The following is a 17,183-nucleotide window of genomic DNA, read 5'->3' as shown; positions in this document are numbered from 1 at the left end:
CTGAAATAAGTTCAGGAGTAAAAATGTGCTTAACAAGTCACACACTCACTGTGTGCAATAATAGTGTGTAACATGATTTTTGAATGACTACCTCATCTCTCTAACCACTGGGCAGGTAGCCTAATGATTAGAGCGTTGAACAAGTAACCGAAAGGTTGCAAGATCGAATCCCTGAGCTGACAAGGTACAAATCTATCGTTCTGCCCCTGAACAAGGCAGTTATCCCGCTGTTCCTAGACCGTCATTGAAAATAAGAATTAGGTCTTAACTGACTTGCCTAGTTAAATAAAGGAGTAATTTAAAAAATGAAATCTGTAAGGTCCCTTAGTTGAGCAGTTTATTTCAAACACAGATGCAACCACAAAGATGCCCCGCAGAGAAGGGCACTTATTGGTAGATGGGCAAAAGTAGAAAAGCAGACATTGAATATCCCTTTGTGCTTGGTGAAGTTATGAATTACTTTTTGGATGGTGTACCAATACACCCAGTCACTACAAAGACACAGGTGTCCTTCCTAACTCAGTAGCATGAGAGGAAGGAAACCGCTCAGGGATTTCACCATGAGGTCAATGGTGACTTTAAAACAGTTACAGAATTGAATGGCTGTGAAAGGATGCATCAACAACATTGTCGTGACTACACAATACTAACCTAAACAGAGTCAGAGTGAAAAGGAAGCCTGTACAGAATAGAAAATATTCCAAAACATGCATCCTGTTTGCAATAAGGCACAAAAGTAAACCTGCCAACAAATATGCCAAAAATGATTGTCCTGAAATCAAAGTTTTATGTTTGGGGCAAACACAGCACATCACTGAGTGCCACTCTTCATATTTTCAATCTGTATCATGTTATGGGTATGCTTGTAATGGGCAAGGAATAACACGTTTTTTTTTTAGGATAAAAAATAAACGGATTAGAGCTAAGCACAGGCAACATCCTAGAGGAAAACCTGGTTCAGTCTGCTTTCCAACAGACACTGGGAGGCAAATTCACCTTTCAGCAGAACAATAACTTAAAACACAAGGCCAAATATACACTGGAGTTGCTTACCAAGACAACATTGAATGTTCCTGAGTGGCCAAGTTACAGTTTTGACTTAAATCAGCTCGAAAATCTATGGCAAGACTTGAAAATGGATTGTGATCCACAACCAAAATAATAATGTGCAAATATTGTACAATTCAGGTGTGCAAAGCCCTTGGAGACTTACCCAGAAAGACTCACAGCTGTAATCGCTGCCAAGGGTGACTCTAACATGTATTGACTCAAAGTTTCACCATATTAAAACGAGAGTTCAGTTCACGCGACAGGGTTTCCGTTAAAATGTCTTCTAATGAAAGCAACAAAACAAAGGCTTTACAATGATGGTGAAACCTTGGATACATCTTGGGGTTAAGTGGGTTTAAATATTCAAGGATGTCACAGGGAGTGCACAGAAGAATGTCAAAATGCTGAATTTTAGCGCTTTATCAAGTCTCTGAATATTTAAAAAAATCTGGTCTAAAAATCTGGTCTAAAGATATCAAAGGGACACAAAGGTGAATTGGTTGGTGGAACTAACCATAACCGAAGGGCTCCTCAGCCCTCTTCTAATCTTCATCCTCCTTTTGAAAAGCTTTAAAACACCTTTGTGTGCCTCTGCAAGAAAATCTGTCTCATTTAGGTATACTTCTGCAATTAAGACCAAATTATAACCATGAGTCTTCTGCTGCTTTCGGTTCTTTCATACACTCTGTGGTGGTGGTGGATAGGCCTACAGAGTGACATGTATGGCTAAAAGTAAACTCGGTGACTCAAGCCAATTATCTCGGTCTTCTCCACCTTTCACCCTGTTTAGTCACGACAAACAGGAAGTGCCTTGTGGGTGGAAATTGTAGTTGAGAGCCAGACACTAACGGAATCCTCTGAATCAGCTGATTGAGTCCTAGTTGATAATAACAACTGCATCCTTTGTTGAAAAAGGACATTTCTATAATGTCTCAGTGGAGGTTAGGACAGAGGAATCACTAACTTTCTGATTTGAAAGAGGAAGTCAAACTTTACTTGGTTCACTGGCTCTCCTGACGCTAGAAAGTGTAAACCAGGAAGAATCCAATTAAATTGTGACTTTCATATGCGCCGAATACAACAGGTGTAGACTTTACCATAAAATGCTTACTTTCGTGCCCTTTCCCAACAATGCAGAGTTACAAAGTAAGAAAAGTTGCAAATAAAAATAGAGAAATAATAACAGCATAACTAACAATAATGAGGCTATATAGAAGGAGTACCAGTACCAAATCAATGTGCAGGGGTACGAGGTAGTTGAGGTAATATGTACTTGTAGGTAGGGGTAAAAGTGACTAGGTAATGAGTGTAGATAACAGAGTAGAAACAGCGTACAGTGCATTCGGGAAGTAGTCAGACCTCTTGACTTCTTCCACATTTTGTTACGTTACTGCCTTTTTCTAAATTGGATGAAAGTTTTTTTCCTCCCTCATCAATCTATATACAATACCCCATAATGACAAAGTAAAAACAGGTTTGTAAAATAAAAATACCTTATTGACTTAATGCGGCAGGTAGCCTAGTGGTTAGAGCATTCCCCAAGCATTCCCCAAGCATTCCCCAAGCGGACAAGGTAAAAATCTGTCGTTCTGCCCCTGACAAAGGCAGTTATCACACTGTTCCTAGGCCGTCATTGTAAATAAGAATTTGTTTAACTAACTTGCATATGTAAAAGTATTCAGTATTTACTATGAGACTTACTATGAGCTCAGGTGCATCCTGTTTCCATTGATCATCCATGAGATGTTTCTACAACTTGATTGGAGTCCACCTGTGGTAAATTCAGTTGATTGGACATGATTTGGAAAGGCACACACCTGTCTATATAAGGTCCCACAGTTGACAGTGCATGTCAGAGCTAAAACCAAGTCATGAGGTCGAAGGAATTGTCCGTAGAGCTCAGAGACAGGATGGTGTCGAGTCACAGATCTAGGGAAAGGTACCAAAACATTTCTGCAGCATTGAAGGTCCCCAAGAACACAGTGGACTCCATCATTCTTAAATGGAAGAAGTTTGGAACCACCAAGACTTTTCTTAGAGCTGGCCACCTGGATAAACTGAGCAATCGGGGAAGAAGGGCCTTGGTAATCTCTGCAGCACTCCACCAATCAGGCCATTATGGTCGAGTGGCCAGACGGAAGCCACTCCTAAGTAAAAGGCACATGACAGCCCGCTTGGAGTTTGCCAAAAGGCACCTAAAGGATTCTGACCATAAGAAAAGATACTCTGGTCTGATGAAACCAAGATTGTACTTATTTGGCCTGAATGCAAAGTGTCACTTCTGTAGGAAACCTTTCACCATCCCTATGGTGAAGAATGGTGGTGGCAGCATCATGCTGTGGATATGGTTTTCAGGGACTGGGAGACTAGTCAAGAACGAGGCAAAGATGAACGGAGCAAAGTACAGAGAGATCCTTGATGAAAACCTGCTGCAGAGTGCTCAGGACCTCAGACTGGGGAGAAGTTTCACCTTCCAACAGGACAACGACCCTAAACACACAGCCAAGACAATGCAGGAGTGTCTTCGGCACAAGTCTCTGAATGTCCTTGAGTGGCCCAGCCAGAGCCCGGACTGTGCAACCTGACAGAGCTTGAGAGGATCTGCAGAGAAGAATGGGAGAAACTCCCCAAGTACAGGTGTGCCAAGCTTGTAGCTTCATACCCAAGAAAACTCCAGGCTGTGAAGTACTGAGTAAAGGGTCTGAATACTTATGTAAATGTGATATTTCAGTTGTTGTTTTTTTTTAAAGGCTGTAATGTAACAAAATGTGGGAAAAGTCAAGGTCTGAATACTTTCCGATTGCACTATGTGGAGAGAGTGAAGTTGTGAGTGGGCATGTGTGTTTAAAATGTGTGTTTAAAATGTGTGTTTAAAACACTCTTTAGCTCTGCTTTTCCTTTGGGTGTTTTTTAGCCGGTCAGTTTTTAAAATTAGATTTTTATCCTCTTATGTGAGGTGTGTAGTAAATATTTGTTTTGTTTTGTTTGTATTTTCCTGTAACACACATTGTGTTGCATTCCATGTCTTACATGTGCTGTATGAATAACACATTGTGTTGCATTCCATGTCTTACATGTGCTGTATGAATAACACATTGTGTTGCATTCCATGTCTTACATGTGCTGTATGAATAACACATTGTGTTGCATTCCATGTCTTACATGTGCTGTATGAATAACACATTGTGTTGCATTCCATGTCTTACATGTGCTGTATGAATAACACATTGTGTTGCATTCCATGTCTTACATGTGCTGTATGAATAACACATTGTGTTGCATTCCATGTCTTACATGTGCTGTATGAATAACACATTGTGTTGCATTCCATGTCTTACATGTGCTGTATGAATAACACATTGTGTTGCATTCCATGTCTTACATGTGCTGTATGAATAACACATTGTGTTGCATTCCATGTCTTACATGTGCTGTATGAATAACACATTGTGTTGCATTCCATGTCTTACATGTGCTGTATGAATAACACATTGTGTTGCATTCCATGTCTTACATGTGCTGTATGAATAACACATTGTGTTGCATTCCATGTCTTACATGTGCTGTATGAATAACACATTGTGTTGCATTCCATGTCTTACATGTGCTGTATGAATAACACATTGTGTTGCATTCCATGTCTTACATGTGCTGTATGAATAACACATTGTGTTGCATTCCATGTCTTACATGTGCTGTATGAATAACACATTGTGTTGCATTCCATGTCTTACATGTGCTGTATGAATAACGCTTGATATGATTTATACTAACGGGACATTTTGTTAGTCCCCACAAGGTCAAATGCTATTTCTAGGAGGTTTAGGGATAAGGTAGAATAAAGGTTAGTTTTAGGGGTTACGGTTAGGTTTTGGGGTTGGGGGGGGAACCCAATAAGGTTATTTAAACGAGTGTGTGGGTGGAGTCCAGTCAGTGTAAGGTTGAGGAAAGTAGAAGAGGCTCATGTCAATGGAAGTCTACAGTATTAGCAAACCACTAAAAACCTGGGCCAGTGAAGAAGCTACCATTTTTCTAGGACTGTATATACAGGCAGCAGACCGGCACAAGCCTTGGACCATGAAGTGGTGTACTGTACCATTTTAAGACAGACCCAAGACAGAGGAGCTGTTAAGCAGACCGGACCTGACTCAGAACAGTAGGGTGACTAGACCAAAGTGAACCAGAACAGAAGAATGACGTGAATGGTGTGAGTCACATGGGCCATACTCATCCCCTCAGGCTCCAGTACACCCCCCCCATTAAAAGCGGCTCAGAGGATGAAATGGAGAAAACAAAGACAGGACTGTCTAACTGTACAGCCTGGTGTCTGTCCTGCAGTGTGTGTGTGTGTGTGTGTGAGAGAGTGTGTGATCATCTCCGCCTCATTGGATTATCTCTGCGTGTTTGTTTTCGATGAAAGGATCTTGTCTCAAAACACGAACACAGCTAATGCCTCTCACTCTTTTCCTGCCAACTGGAGACCTGGCTAGCTGGGATGTACAAGTTTTCTCGGAGAGCGAGAGATTGCCATCACAGCCGTGTCAGAGCTACTAACACACTGATTTGTAGATATGTATCAGTTTCGTGATATTTTATGTCAAAACAAGAATGTGTTAGTCTCTGTAAGAGTTCTCCGTAAAATGGATTGTGTTGATTAGGCAACGCAATGGAAAACGTTTTAAAACCCTTTGCGATGAGTCCAAGTAGTCCCTCCGTAGTTCAGTCCGTTGTCTTCCTTTTGGTGCCTAATGAACACAACCCTGATGCCTTTGCTTGTGGAGTGAAGTTTTTATAGGAACCGCTGAGCTGAGCAAAGTAGCTCATAAAATAATGCTGAATCTCCTGTCGTCATTGTCTCTCTTTTTGTTCTGGCCCCCGAAAATGACAAAACATAAAGAAGGCAGACTGATCATTAACGTTGTACTTCTCATGTCAGCAGTTACAAATAGACGCAGTCATGACATCCTATTAACATAAAACATCTGTAAAGATGTGACTTTTTCTGAAAACAAAACTAACATGACATTTTTCCCCATGAAGTGTGTGTGTGTAGGCACTGTGTGTCGACTGTCGATCAGTGGGTGTTAAAATGAAGTGTGTGTGTAGGCACTGTGTGTCGACTGTCGATCAGTGGGTGTTAAAATGAAGTGTGTGTGTAGGCACTGTGTGTCGACTGTCGATCAGTGGGTGTTAAAATGAAGTGTGTGTGTAGGCACTGTGTGTCGACTGTCGATCAGTGGGTGTTAAAATGAAGTGTGTGTGTAGGCACTGTGTGTCGACTGTCGATCAGTGGGTGTTAAAATGAAGTGTGTGTGTAGGCACTGTGTGTCGACTATCGATCAGTGGGTGTTAAAATGAAGTGTGTGTGTAGGCACTGTGTGTCGACTGTCGATCAGTGGGTGTTAAAATGAAGTGTGTGTGTAGGCACTGTGTGTCGACTGTCGATCAGTGGGTGTTAAAATGAAGTGTGTGTGTAGGCACTGTGTGTCGACTGTCGATCAGTGGGTGTTAAAATGAAGTGTGTGTGTAGGCACTGTGTGTCGACTGTCGATCAGTGGGTGTTAAAATGAAGTGTGTGTGTAGGCACTGTGTGTCGACTGTCGATCAGTGGGTGTTAAAATGAAGTGTGTGTGTAGGCACTGTGTGTCGACTGTCGATCAGTGGGTGTTAAAATGAAGTGTGTGTGTAGGCACTGTGTGTCGACTGTCGATCAGTGGGTGTTAAAATGAAGTGTGTGTGTAGGCACTGTGTGTCGACTGTCGATCAGTGGGTGTTAAAATGAAGTGTGTGTGTAGGCACTGTGTGTCGACTGTCGATCAGTGGGTGTTAAAATGAAGTGTGTGTGTGATTTAAAAAAAAAGTTTTATATAAGGGTAGTTCCACGAAATGAGTCCCTTTTTAGGGTAGTGTAGCTTGTTGAACAAAAATGACCTGTGTTATTTCACAAAATGTTTACATTCTGTCATGACGAGCACATGTTCAACTTAGCAAAAAAACATGTTTTCCCATCGCAAGAGGTTAAATAAATCAGTGTCTGTAGTAAGTGCCAAGTAAAGTAAGTGATCATCACAATATTGACGATTTCATCTTCAATCAGCCATGAATGTCTTCGTGACAGTGGGAATGTACGCTTTTTGTGTGCAACAGGGAGGGCAATTAAATGGCAGCTTCACCAAAACATGTACATTGTTAAAAGATTTCTAGCCTCTATTTCTTCTGACACGTTATGCTCCACCCATTCAGTATTTCACCAGGAAGCACCAGAAGATGGGAAAGAGAGTAGGGCACATGAAATACATGAACTGTATTTTGCATAAACCTCAGCGTACGAGTCACTGAAGTGGAGAATGGGTCAAGAAGTGCGGTTACTTTGACAGGGGTAGCTATGCTGTGCAGTATGCCCCGAAAAGCTCTGCTCTGTTGTTGAAAAAGATGATTGATAACTTTTCATAAGTGCACTAGAAAGCACACGTGTTTTTTTTCATGCGTTTTTGTTTTCAAATGTCTGTAACAAGTAACAACACACATGGAACAACACACGAAAGTTACTCTCTCATACCAGGCATTTTTGTAACCCTTCCCTATTCCCTCAGAGCAGAATCAAAGTCTTCCTCTGTGTGCATCGTGATGTCATTGAATTCCACCGCCTGTGTGTGCTTTTCTGCTGACTCACAGCAGACCAGGGAGAAGAGGCGGGATTTTAACTTGTAATTTCCTGTTGCACAGGAAACGCATTCTTAGCCCCAACTAGTTAGTCAAATTATGGGGCGTTCCTCCTGCCAGTTCCCGGCAGCTTTTTCACGGCATCCAGGAATCTCTGAACTCAATTCCTAGGGGGGCCCTTTTAGTGTGTGTAGCTTTTCCCCACTAGGAAAATTCACTTGATAGGATTCATTGCTTTCATATATCGAAATGTGTCTTATTTTAGGTGCCTGCATACACCTCACTTACTTAGCACAATGCATAGGACTAAATTAATCAAGCCTCTGTCAGTTTGTATAATGTGTAAATGTACCGGACAGTTTTTATTAGGTGCAGCCTTCTAATACCGGGTCGGACCCCTCCTTTGCCTCCAGAGCAGGCTCAATTATTCGGGGAATGGATTCTTCAAGTTGAAAACGTTCCACAGAGATGTTGGTCCATGCTGATGCGATGGCATCACGCAGATTGGATGGCGGTACACCACTGCCACTAGCCTAAACTGTTGACAGCAGGCAGGATGGGTCTATGGACTCATGATGCTTATGCCAAATCCTGACTCTGCCATCAGCATGACACAGCAGGAACCGGGATTCGTTGAACCAGTCAATGTTTTTACACTCCACACGTGTTGGTGATCGCGTGCTCACTTGTTTTTAACTGATATTAGTGGAACCCGGTGTGGTCGTCTGCTGCAATAGCCCATCCGTGACAAGGATCGACGAGTTGTGCGTTCCGAGATGCCAATCTGAACTCCACTGTTGTACTGCACTGTTATTTGTCTGTTTGTTGCCTGCCTATTAGCTTGCACCATTCTTGCCGCTCTCCTTCGACCTCTCTCACTAACGAGCTGTTTTCGCCCCCATGACTGCCGCTTACTGGATGTTTTTTTTGTTTGTCGCACCATTCTCTGTCCACCCTAGACACTGTTGTGAGTGAAAAGCCCAGGAGGCCGGACATTTCTGAGATACTGGAACCGGCGCAACAGGCACCGGCGATCATACCCCACTCAGTCACTTGTTTTGCCCATTCTAACGTTCAATCGAACAGTAACTGAATGCCTCGATGCCTGTCTGCCTGCTTTATACAGCAAGCCACGGCCTCGCTGTCTGTAGGAGTGATCCATTTATGTGAATGGGGGGGTGGGGTGTGAGTGTATATGTGCGTAGGTCCAATTAGGTGTTAAGGTCTTACTCTAATTGTACTTTTTGCATTTAATGTGTACCTTTCCTAAACTAATACCAATTTTAATTCCAGTTCCATATTAATTTAACACCAGTAAATTGTCTCACGCACCTACTTCTTCTTGTTTTGCTCACCATTTTGTCCCCTTTGTTTTGTCTCATTGTCTCGCAGCACGATAAGGGAAGTGGGAAAGCACTGGCAAAGTACACCGCCCTGGAGGAAAAGGAAGCCCAGAACCTGGAAGTTGTAGCCTTCTGTGAAGACGTAGCAATGTAAGCTGTGTGTGTGTGTTCAGTATGTGTGTGTTCTGAGCACACACTTAGTACTGTGTGAGTGTACGAAAAGGAGTGTGCGCGCTCACAGTACTGTGTGTGTGTGTGTGCTGTAATTGCGTGTTTGTGTGACTGGGTGTGCAGCCTCACTCCAGTCCTCTGGGTGGAGTGATGATGTAGCTTGGCTCTGGAAATCGCTCTCCAGTATGGTAACATAACATCACCAACAAAGCAGTGCACCACACACACGCACACAGCGTAAAAGCTGCCCCATCTACCCCCATCCCTAATGGGAAAGCCATCGTTATAGACCACGACGAGTCTTCACATGTAATTGAGAGTAATCTCCATGACAGTTCAGGAAGCATCAATACATTAGTTCAATCAATTCCGTTGAGTAATGCTTTATTGGCAGAAAACGCAGTACATGTGCAGCAAATATCGCCAAAGCAGAAGAGTTTTAGAAGAACTTCAGATCCCATAAGGAAGTACGGGAGGGGGAAGTTAGGTAGGAGAACTAATCACAGGTATTTAGTCAGTCCGTTATCTACTAGTTTCTGCATCTGCATGTGTAATAGGCCAGCAAACTTCCAGATTTGCAAACTAAGGTAATAAAAACTAGAGAATCAATTCTATGTAAAGGTGACGTACTACATTTGAATTGGCTGATTATTATTTTATTTTTTTCAGACTGAGGTCAAAGTTCGCCCACGATGACCTCCACACCAACCCGGGGTACGTGCTGAGCGCGGTGATCCCACAGAGGGACGGGGGAGGGGACAACGGCTGCAGCGTCAAGGTGTCCATCGAGATCTCTGAGTCCCAGGAGCCTGTCACTTTCACCTGCGACGGTGAGCACATATCACAACACCCTTATGAGGTTTGCTAAATTCTGAAACCTCGGTTGGAGAATTCCAAGATTCAGGCGCGAACACGTAGAGGCACAATCCTCCAAATGGGATTGCTGGATAACCGAGGGATTTTGGGAAAGTTTCTAAAAATGTTCCAACCCTAACCCATACAGAGGTGCGCAGTGTCCTCAACCCTGGACCCTGGGTGTGCAGGCTGGTTGATAAGATACCTTTATAACCATAAAGGTAGGTCATTACTACATGCAATGACATCAAGGGGCTTCTTTAGAATGGAGCTCTGCCAGGTCTAATTGACCCAACTGCATGTCCCCTTTAAGACAGAGCTCTTCAGATGACAGATAAGACTACTGGGCCAGAGGTCCAAAAGAGGAAGCAGCATTCGGGACAGCTAGTTTTTTTTCTGGAAACACACCACATTCCCTCTCCTCACCAATAAAAGGTTGTGCCACTGCCCTGGAGCAGCTATGTCGGCCAAAGGCCTTCTCTATATTATGTTCACTCATTCGCCCACTGGGCTTTTGGTTCGATCTCTGGGGTTGCGTTGTCATTGGCTGACCCCAGGTTTGTAGTGCCGCCCTTGGATCCACCCCTCCAATGCCAGTCACTGATCTCTCTTGGCCTGGCCCAATGTGACCAAGTTCTCTAATGGAGTCTGCTCTGAACTCCCTGGGTCCTGGCAGCGAATCAACACCAGCCTTTTGTGTGTGGATTCTATCTATCCTTAATTGCTTTCTTATTTTAAAACCAAACTGGTATTGCTTGCTCGTTCCTGTGTGTGTGGCCAGTCCCACTAACCCAGTCTCTCTGTAACCACACCAACTGGTCATGCTGCCTCTTCTCATGTACTGTACAGCCAGGCTGTACAGTACAGATTCCCCCCAGGGTTGTATGTCGGCAGACAGGAACAATGGCCTTCAGTTCTCTCTCTTTTAGGAGTGGGGGGAAGTGTACGGAGGGAACAAGAGCTGGCTGAAAAGATATTTTCTTTCCCTCTTTCTCTTTCTTGTGAAGTAATCTGTCGCGTTTCTCTCTCGGTCTTCAGACGGGCCCCTCTGTTCCACTTCCACCGGCATTCCACCAGCTTCTTAAATTTGGCGTGTGGAAAAATCTCCCGGGGTGAACAAAAACGCATTCCCAGATGACTCTTTCCCCAACTGCTACTGTTACAGCTTCTCTGCTCCCCTCTGACACTCTTACTGTATGTAACAGCCAGACAGAGCTGAGCTAGCTTCTGTTGCCGGGGAGGGAAAAAAAACGATTAGTTCTTTCTTAGGCTAGAATCTTCACCTGCAAGATTTAGGTTAGAGATTCCTTGCATACCTTGGCATGGGGAGAGAGGAAACCCAGGGAACTGGTGGATGTCTGGTGGCTTTGAGCGTGTTGGATGTCACCTTAGTCAAAGCCCTCGTTTTTAGCTCTGTCTGCTGCAGTTCTCTGATCTGAAAGGCCCCGCTCTCTTTGTCTTGTGTTCTCTCTCTTGCCATCATACTGTCTCTCTCTCTCTTTGTCTTGTGTTCTCTCTCTTGCCATCATACTGTCTCTCTCTCTCTTTGTCTTGTGTTCTCTCTCTTGCCATCATACTGTCTCTCTCTCTCTTTGTCTTGTTCTCTCTCTTGCCATCATACTGTCTCTCTCTCTCTTTGTCTTGTGTTCTCTCTCTTGCCATCATACTGTCTCTCTCTCTCTTTGTCTTGTGTTCTCTCTCTTGCCATCATACTGTCTCTCTCTCTCTTTGTCTTGTGTTCTCTCTCTTGCCATCATACTGTCTCTCTCTCTCTTTGTCTTATGTTCTCTCTCTTGCCATCATACTGTCTCTCTCTCTCTTTGTCTTATGTTCTCTCTCTTGCCATCATACTGTCTCTCTCTCTCTTTGTCTTGTGTTCTCTCTCTTGCCATCATACTGTCTCTCTCTCTCTTTGTCTTGTGTTCTCTCTCTTGCCATCATACTGTCTCTCTCTCTCTTTGTCTTATGTTCTCTCTCTTGCCATCATACTGTCTCTCTCTCTCTTTGTCTTATGTTCTCTCTCTTGCCATCATACTGTCTCTCTCTCTTTGTCTTATGTTCTCTCTCTTGCCATCATACTGTCTCTCTCTCTCTTTGTCTTATGTTCTCTCTCTTGCCATCATACTGTCTCTCTCTCTCTTATGTTCTCTCTCTTGCCATCATACTGTCTCTCTCTCTCTTATGTTCTCTCTCTTGCCATCATACTGTCTCTCTCTCTCTTATGTTCTCTCTCTTGCCATCATACTGTCTCTCTCTCTCTTATGTTCTCTCTCTTGCCATCATACTGTCTCTCTCTCTCTTATGTTCTCTCTCTTGCCATCATACTGTCTCTCTCTCTCTTTGTCTTATGTTCTCTCTCTTGCCATCATACTGTCTCTCTCTCTCTTTGTCTTATGTTCTCTCTCTTGCCATCATACTGTCTCTCTCTCTCTCTTTGTCTTATGTTCTCTCTCTTGCCATCATACTGTCTCTCTCTCTCTTTGTCTTATGTTCTCTCTCTTGCCATCATACTGTCTCTCTCTCTCTTTGTCTTATGTTCTCTCTCTTGCCATCATACTGTCTCTCTCTCTCTTTCCCTTATGTTCTCTCTCTTGCCATCATACTGTCTCTCTCTCTCTTTGTCTTGTGTTCTCTCTCTTGCCATCATACTGTCTCTCTCTCTCTTTGTCTTATGTTCTCTCTCTTGCCATCATACTGTCTCTCTCTCTCTTTGTCTTATGTTCTCTCTCTTGCCATCATACTGTCTCTCTCTCTCTTTGTCTTATGTTCTCTCTCTTGCCATCATACTGTCTCTCTCTCTCTTATGTTCTCTCTCTTGCCATCATACTGTCTCTCTCTCTCTTATGTTCTCTCTCTTGCCATCATACTGTCTCTCTCTCTCTTATGTTCTCTCTCTTGCCATCATACTGTCTCTCTCTCTCTTATGTTCTCTCTCTTGCCATCATACTGTCTCTCTCTCTCTTATGTTCTCTCTCTTGCCATCATACTGTCTCTCTCTCTCTTTGTCTTATGTTCTCTCTCTTGCCATCATACTGTCTCTCTCTCTCTTTGTCTTATGTTCTCTCTCTTGCCATCATACTGTCTCTCTCTCTCTTTGTCTTATGTTCTCTCTCTTGCCATCATACTGTCTCTCTCTCTCTTTGTCTTATGTTCTCTCTCTTGCCATCATACTGTCTCTCTCTCTCTTTGTCTTATGTTCTCTCTCTTGCCATCATACTGTCTCTCTCTCTCTTTGTCTTATGTTCTCTCTCTTGCCATCATACTGTCTCTCTCTCTCTTTGTCTTATGTTCTCTCTCTTGCCATCATACTGTCTCTCTCTCTCTTTCCCTTATGTTCTCTCTCTTGCCATCATACTGTCTCTCTCTCACTGTCTTGCTTTCCCTTATGTTGGACCTGGACCTGGCCCCTTCCTGGCAGCTGATTGGATGTGAGCCCTCAATTGACATCACTCATTGGCTGGCTATTCAAGTGCTAGCTAATGAGTTGCTAGCATCCTGCTGTGTTTCGAGACTAGTATTGTAATCGTAGACACCAGTCAGACTCCAACCACCCTAGTCATAGACTGTTCTCTCTGCTACCGCACGGCAAGCGGGTACTGGTCCAAGAGGCTTCTAAACAACTACCCCCAAGCCTTAAGACTACTGAACATCTAATCAAATGGCAACCCAGACTACTTGCATTGCCCCCCCCTCTTTTACACTGCTGCTACTCTCTGTTATTATCTATGCATATGTGAATTTAATAACTCTACCCACATGTATATATTACCTCAGTTACCTCGACTAACCGGTGCCCCCCGCACATTCTCTGTACCGGTGCCCCCCGCACATTCTCTGTACCGGTGCCCCCCGCACATTCTCTGTACCGGTGCCCCCCGCACATTCTCTGTACCGGTGGCCCCCGCACATTCTCTGTACCGGTGGCCCCCGCACATTCTCTGTACCGGTGGCCCCCGCACATTCTCTGTACCGGTGCCGCTGTATATAGTCTCGCTATTGTTATTTTACTGCTGCTCTTTACTTATTTGTTCCTTAATTTTTTTATTTTTTTTAGGTATTCTTCTTAAAACTGCATTGTTGGTTAGGGGCTTTTAAGTAAGCATTTCACTTTAAGATCTACACCGGCTGTATTCGGCGCATGTGACATAACATTTGGTTTGATTCGATTCTCCCGCTTTAGACCAGACCCAGCCCCCAAGCACCTACGTTGGTGTGCGTGTGTGACCACGCAAGTCGCAAACATTCCAGCACCATGTGTGAGTTCGTAGCGACACGCAAGAGGGCTTTTTTTTCAATACACACTCTCCGGAATGCCAGCCTGGTCCCAGATCTGTTTCCGCTGTCTTGTATCCTCCAATGACCATAAGAGGCAAGGCAGCACAAACCGATTTGGCAACATGCTCCCAAAATGCCCTCTCTTCGGTTGTTGACCAGTTAGCCTCACAGGGATCCTTAGAAAGCCACCTCACAGCACCCAGCCACTACCAAGATGTGACCAATCATAACGCTCTCTAAATTCACCAATGGGCCTTCTAGTATTGAATCCTTAATACTAAGTCCAGTCCATTCCTCTGTAGGGTGTGGGGTTGTTATTGCTGGAGAGCCCGGGGTGGTCTGTGTGTGTGTGCTGGCATCAAACGGAGGAAAGAACCCCCCCCTTTAGAAGTGGCAGAACAATCTGTTTTGTGTCAGGTTACACATGCACTGCACACACACAGTCACACACACAGTCACACACACACGTTTCATTCTCCACCAAATATTTCCCAGGAAACATGCCCATGTACACGAACATGAGGCTTTTCCAATAACATAGTATCGTAATGCAGCCTGAGATCATTCACTGAACCGTTTTAATTCGATTTACGATCGGGGAGATCAAATTAGCCTGGTCTCAGATCTGTTTGTGCCGTCTTGCCAACTCATATACGGTCATTGTCAAAAATCTCTGAAACTGGAAACACTTATCTCCCTCACTAGCTTTCAGCACCAACTGTCAGAGCAGCTCACAGATTACTGCACCTGTACACAGCCCACCTAATAATTTAGCCCAAACAACTACCTCTTTCCCAACTGTATTTATTTTATTTTATTTATTTTGCTCCTTTGCACCCCATTAGTTTTATCTCTACTTTGCACATTCTTCCACTGCAAATCTACCACTCCAGTGTTTTACTTGCTATATTGTATTTACTTTGCCACCATGGCCTTTTTTTTGCCTTTACCTCCCTTATCTCACCTCATTTGCTCACATCGTATATAGACTTGTTTATACTGTATTATTGACTGTATGTTTGTTTTACTCCATGTGTAACTCTGTGTCGTTGTATGTGTCGAACTGCTTTGCTTTGCTTTATCTTGGCCAGGTCGCAATTGTAAATGAGAACTTGTTCTCAACTTGCCTACCTGGTTAAATAAAGGTGAAATAAATAAAAAATAAATTGTTACGCCAGTGACGAGTGGGCGAGACGGCACCTACAGATCTCAGACCAGGTTAGGTATGAATATAGTTTGACTTGAACCACCCACACTGTAATCCCATCTGAGAGGACCTTCGCGATATTGTTTTATGAAACAGCTATCTGGCCAATTGTTGACTCCTTTTTTTCCGTGAGCGATAGTTTCTGACCCGTTTCGTCGAGCCTCTTGGACTTGAATTCATCACTTTATTGGGTGGATCAGAAGCTTGATTCCTCGTTTAGTGAGCATCTTGCTGCTTCTCCTTCTCCTACCTGAGAGAGGTGGACAAACGGCACCTTGTTTTATTAGTGTGGTGGTGTCCTTGTGTTCACTTGTCCAATCATGTCTAATCAGTGATTCCTTCAAGGAAGGAAGGAAGGATGCACTTTTAAGGAAACTGAACGGGGGACTTTGTATACCACTTGCTTTAACTCTCACTCTCTTCCCCCCCCCCCCCCCCCCCCCCCCCCCCCCCCCCCCCCCCCCCACCCTTAGTGAGTTCTCCTGTAGAGCTCCTCATCATGCAAGCCCTGTGTTGGGTCCATGATGACCTCAACCAGGTGGACATCAGCAGCTATGTCCTCAAGGTCTGCGGCCAAGAGGAGGTGCTGCAAAAGTGAGTCGCGCACATATGCGCAAAGTCTCTCTCACACACACACACACAAATGTAAAACCCTGGCCTCCACATTTCCCACAATCCTATAAGCCCACACACAACCCCACGCTGACACCTGTGTTTCCCACAATCCTGCCTCTAAGTGTCCTCTCGCCCTCGCAGAGAGAGGAGAAGAGGAGTGAGATAAAACAATATCAACAAGCTTACTGCCAACATTCCTCAAGCAGGGAGCCATTTGTCTTTAATTGTGTTAGGAAAATGTTTCCTTTTGGCCGTTTTGCTAGTTCTGTTGCAAAAGCAACAGTCAGGAGGGCAGGGGCTGCTATTACTAATTAAGAACAGAGGGATTGTGCAAAAGGAGGTTTTCTTTTAAAAACTTCTTTGGCATAAATCCTCTTAGGTAAAGTGTGTGTTGGTGATGCGCCGGGTTGACTCATAACCTGCAGTTATATCCGCGGGCCCGACAGGTTTAGGGTCGTGAAATATTGTGCTGCTGAAGGGGTGCGTGGGTGACGGGTGGGTTGAATTAAGTGAACTCTGCATTATACAATTCATACCTAGGCTACATTGAGGTTTTTATAGCAATATTTATCTCTAGCGTTAGGCCCTGAAGTTTAAGCTTACGCACTAACTACGTGCGCCAAACACACAGCAATTGCCAAGTGCTTTTGGGAACTTGGGCAGAAAATGTTGACTTCGATCCACTGAGGGAAAAAAAGGACAATGTTGGAGTTCAATTTTTTATTTATTTTTTAAATGGGAAAATAGTGAGGTTGAAAATAGAGAAGGGAGGGCCAGAACAGTAGCCTAATGTTTGGGAAATATGTTGTGTGATTTGTGAGGCGCTATACAAATTCGACAGTCACAAGACGGGGACTTCAAGTTTGGTACGTCAAGGGACATGTACTGTTCAGATGGGTTAAATGGAATAGTAACTGAAGTCTGGATGCTGACTGTAGGCTATAACCTTTCACATAGCCTAATATATTATCTCCGGCAGCATTAAGCACGTTGTTTCAGTAAAA

General features: G+C 43.8%; 1 protein-coding gene across 1 annotated transcript in view; it reads left to right on the top strand.

Annotated features, from left to right (window-relative positions):
- LOC109867651 (phosphatidylinositol 4-phosphate 3-kinase C2 domain-containing subunit alpha-like) overlaps nucleotides 1-17,183 on the top strand; it is a 59,456-nt gene that overhangs the window by 12,767 nt on the left and 29,506 nt on the right. Inside the window, exons 3-5 of the mRNA XM_031801056.1 lie at nucleotides 9,106-9,206; nucleotides 9,897-10,057; nucleotides 16,038-16,158. Coding sequence (XP_031656916.1) covers nucleotides 9,106-9,206; nucleotides 9,897-10,057; nucleotides 16,038-16,158 — 383 coding nt within the window. The remainder of the gene's footprint in view (nucleotides 1-9,105; nucleotides 9,207-9,896; nucleotides 10,058-16,037; nucleotides 16,159-17,183) is intronic.

This window comes from Oncorhynchus kisutch, linkage group LG22 (assembly GCF_002021735.2).
Source record: "Oncorhynchus kisutch isolate 150728-3 linkage group LG22, Okis_V2, whole genome shotgun sequence".
NCBI lineage: Eukaryota > Metazoa > Chordata > Actinopteri > Salmoniformes > Salmonidae > Oncorhynchus > Oncorhynchus kisutch.
Note: the sequence above shows the minus strand (reverse complement) of the source record. Positions and strands in the feature narration are given on the sequence as shown.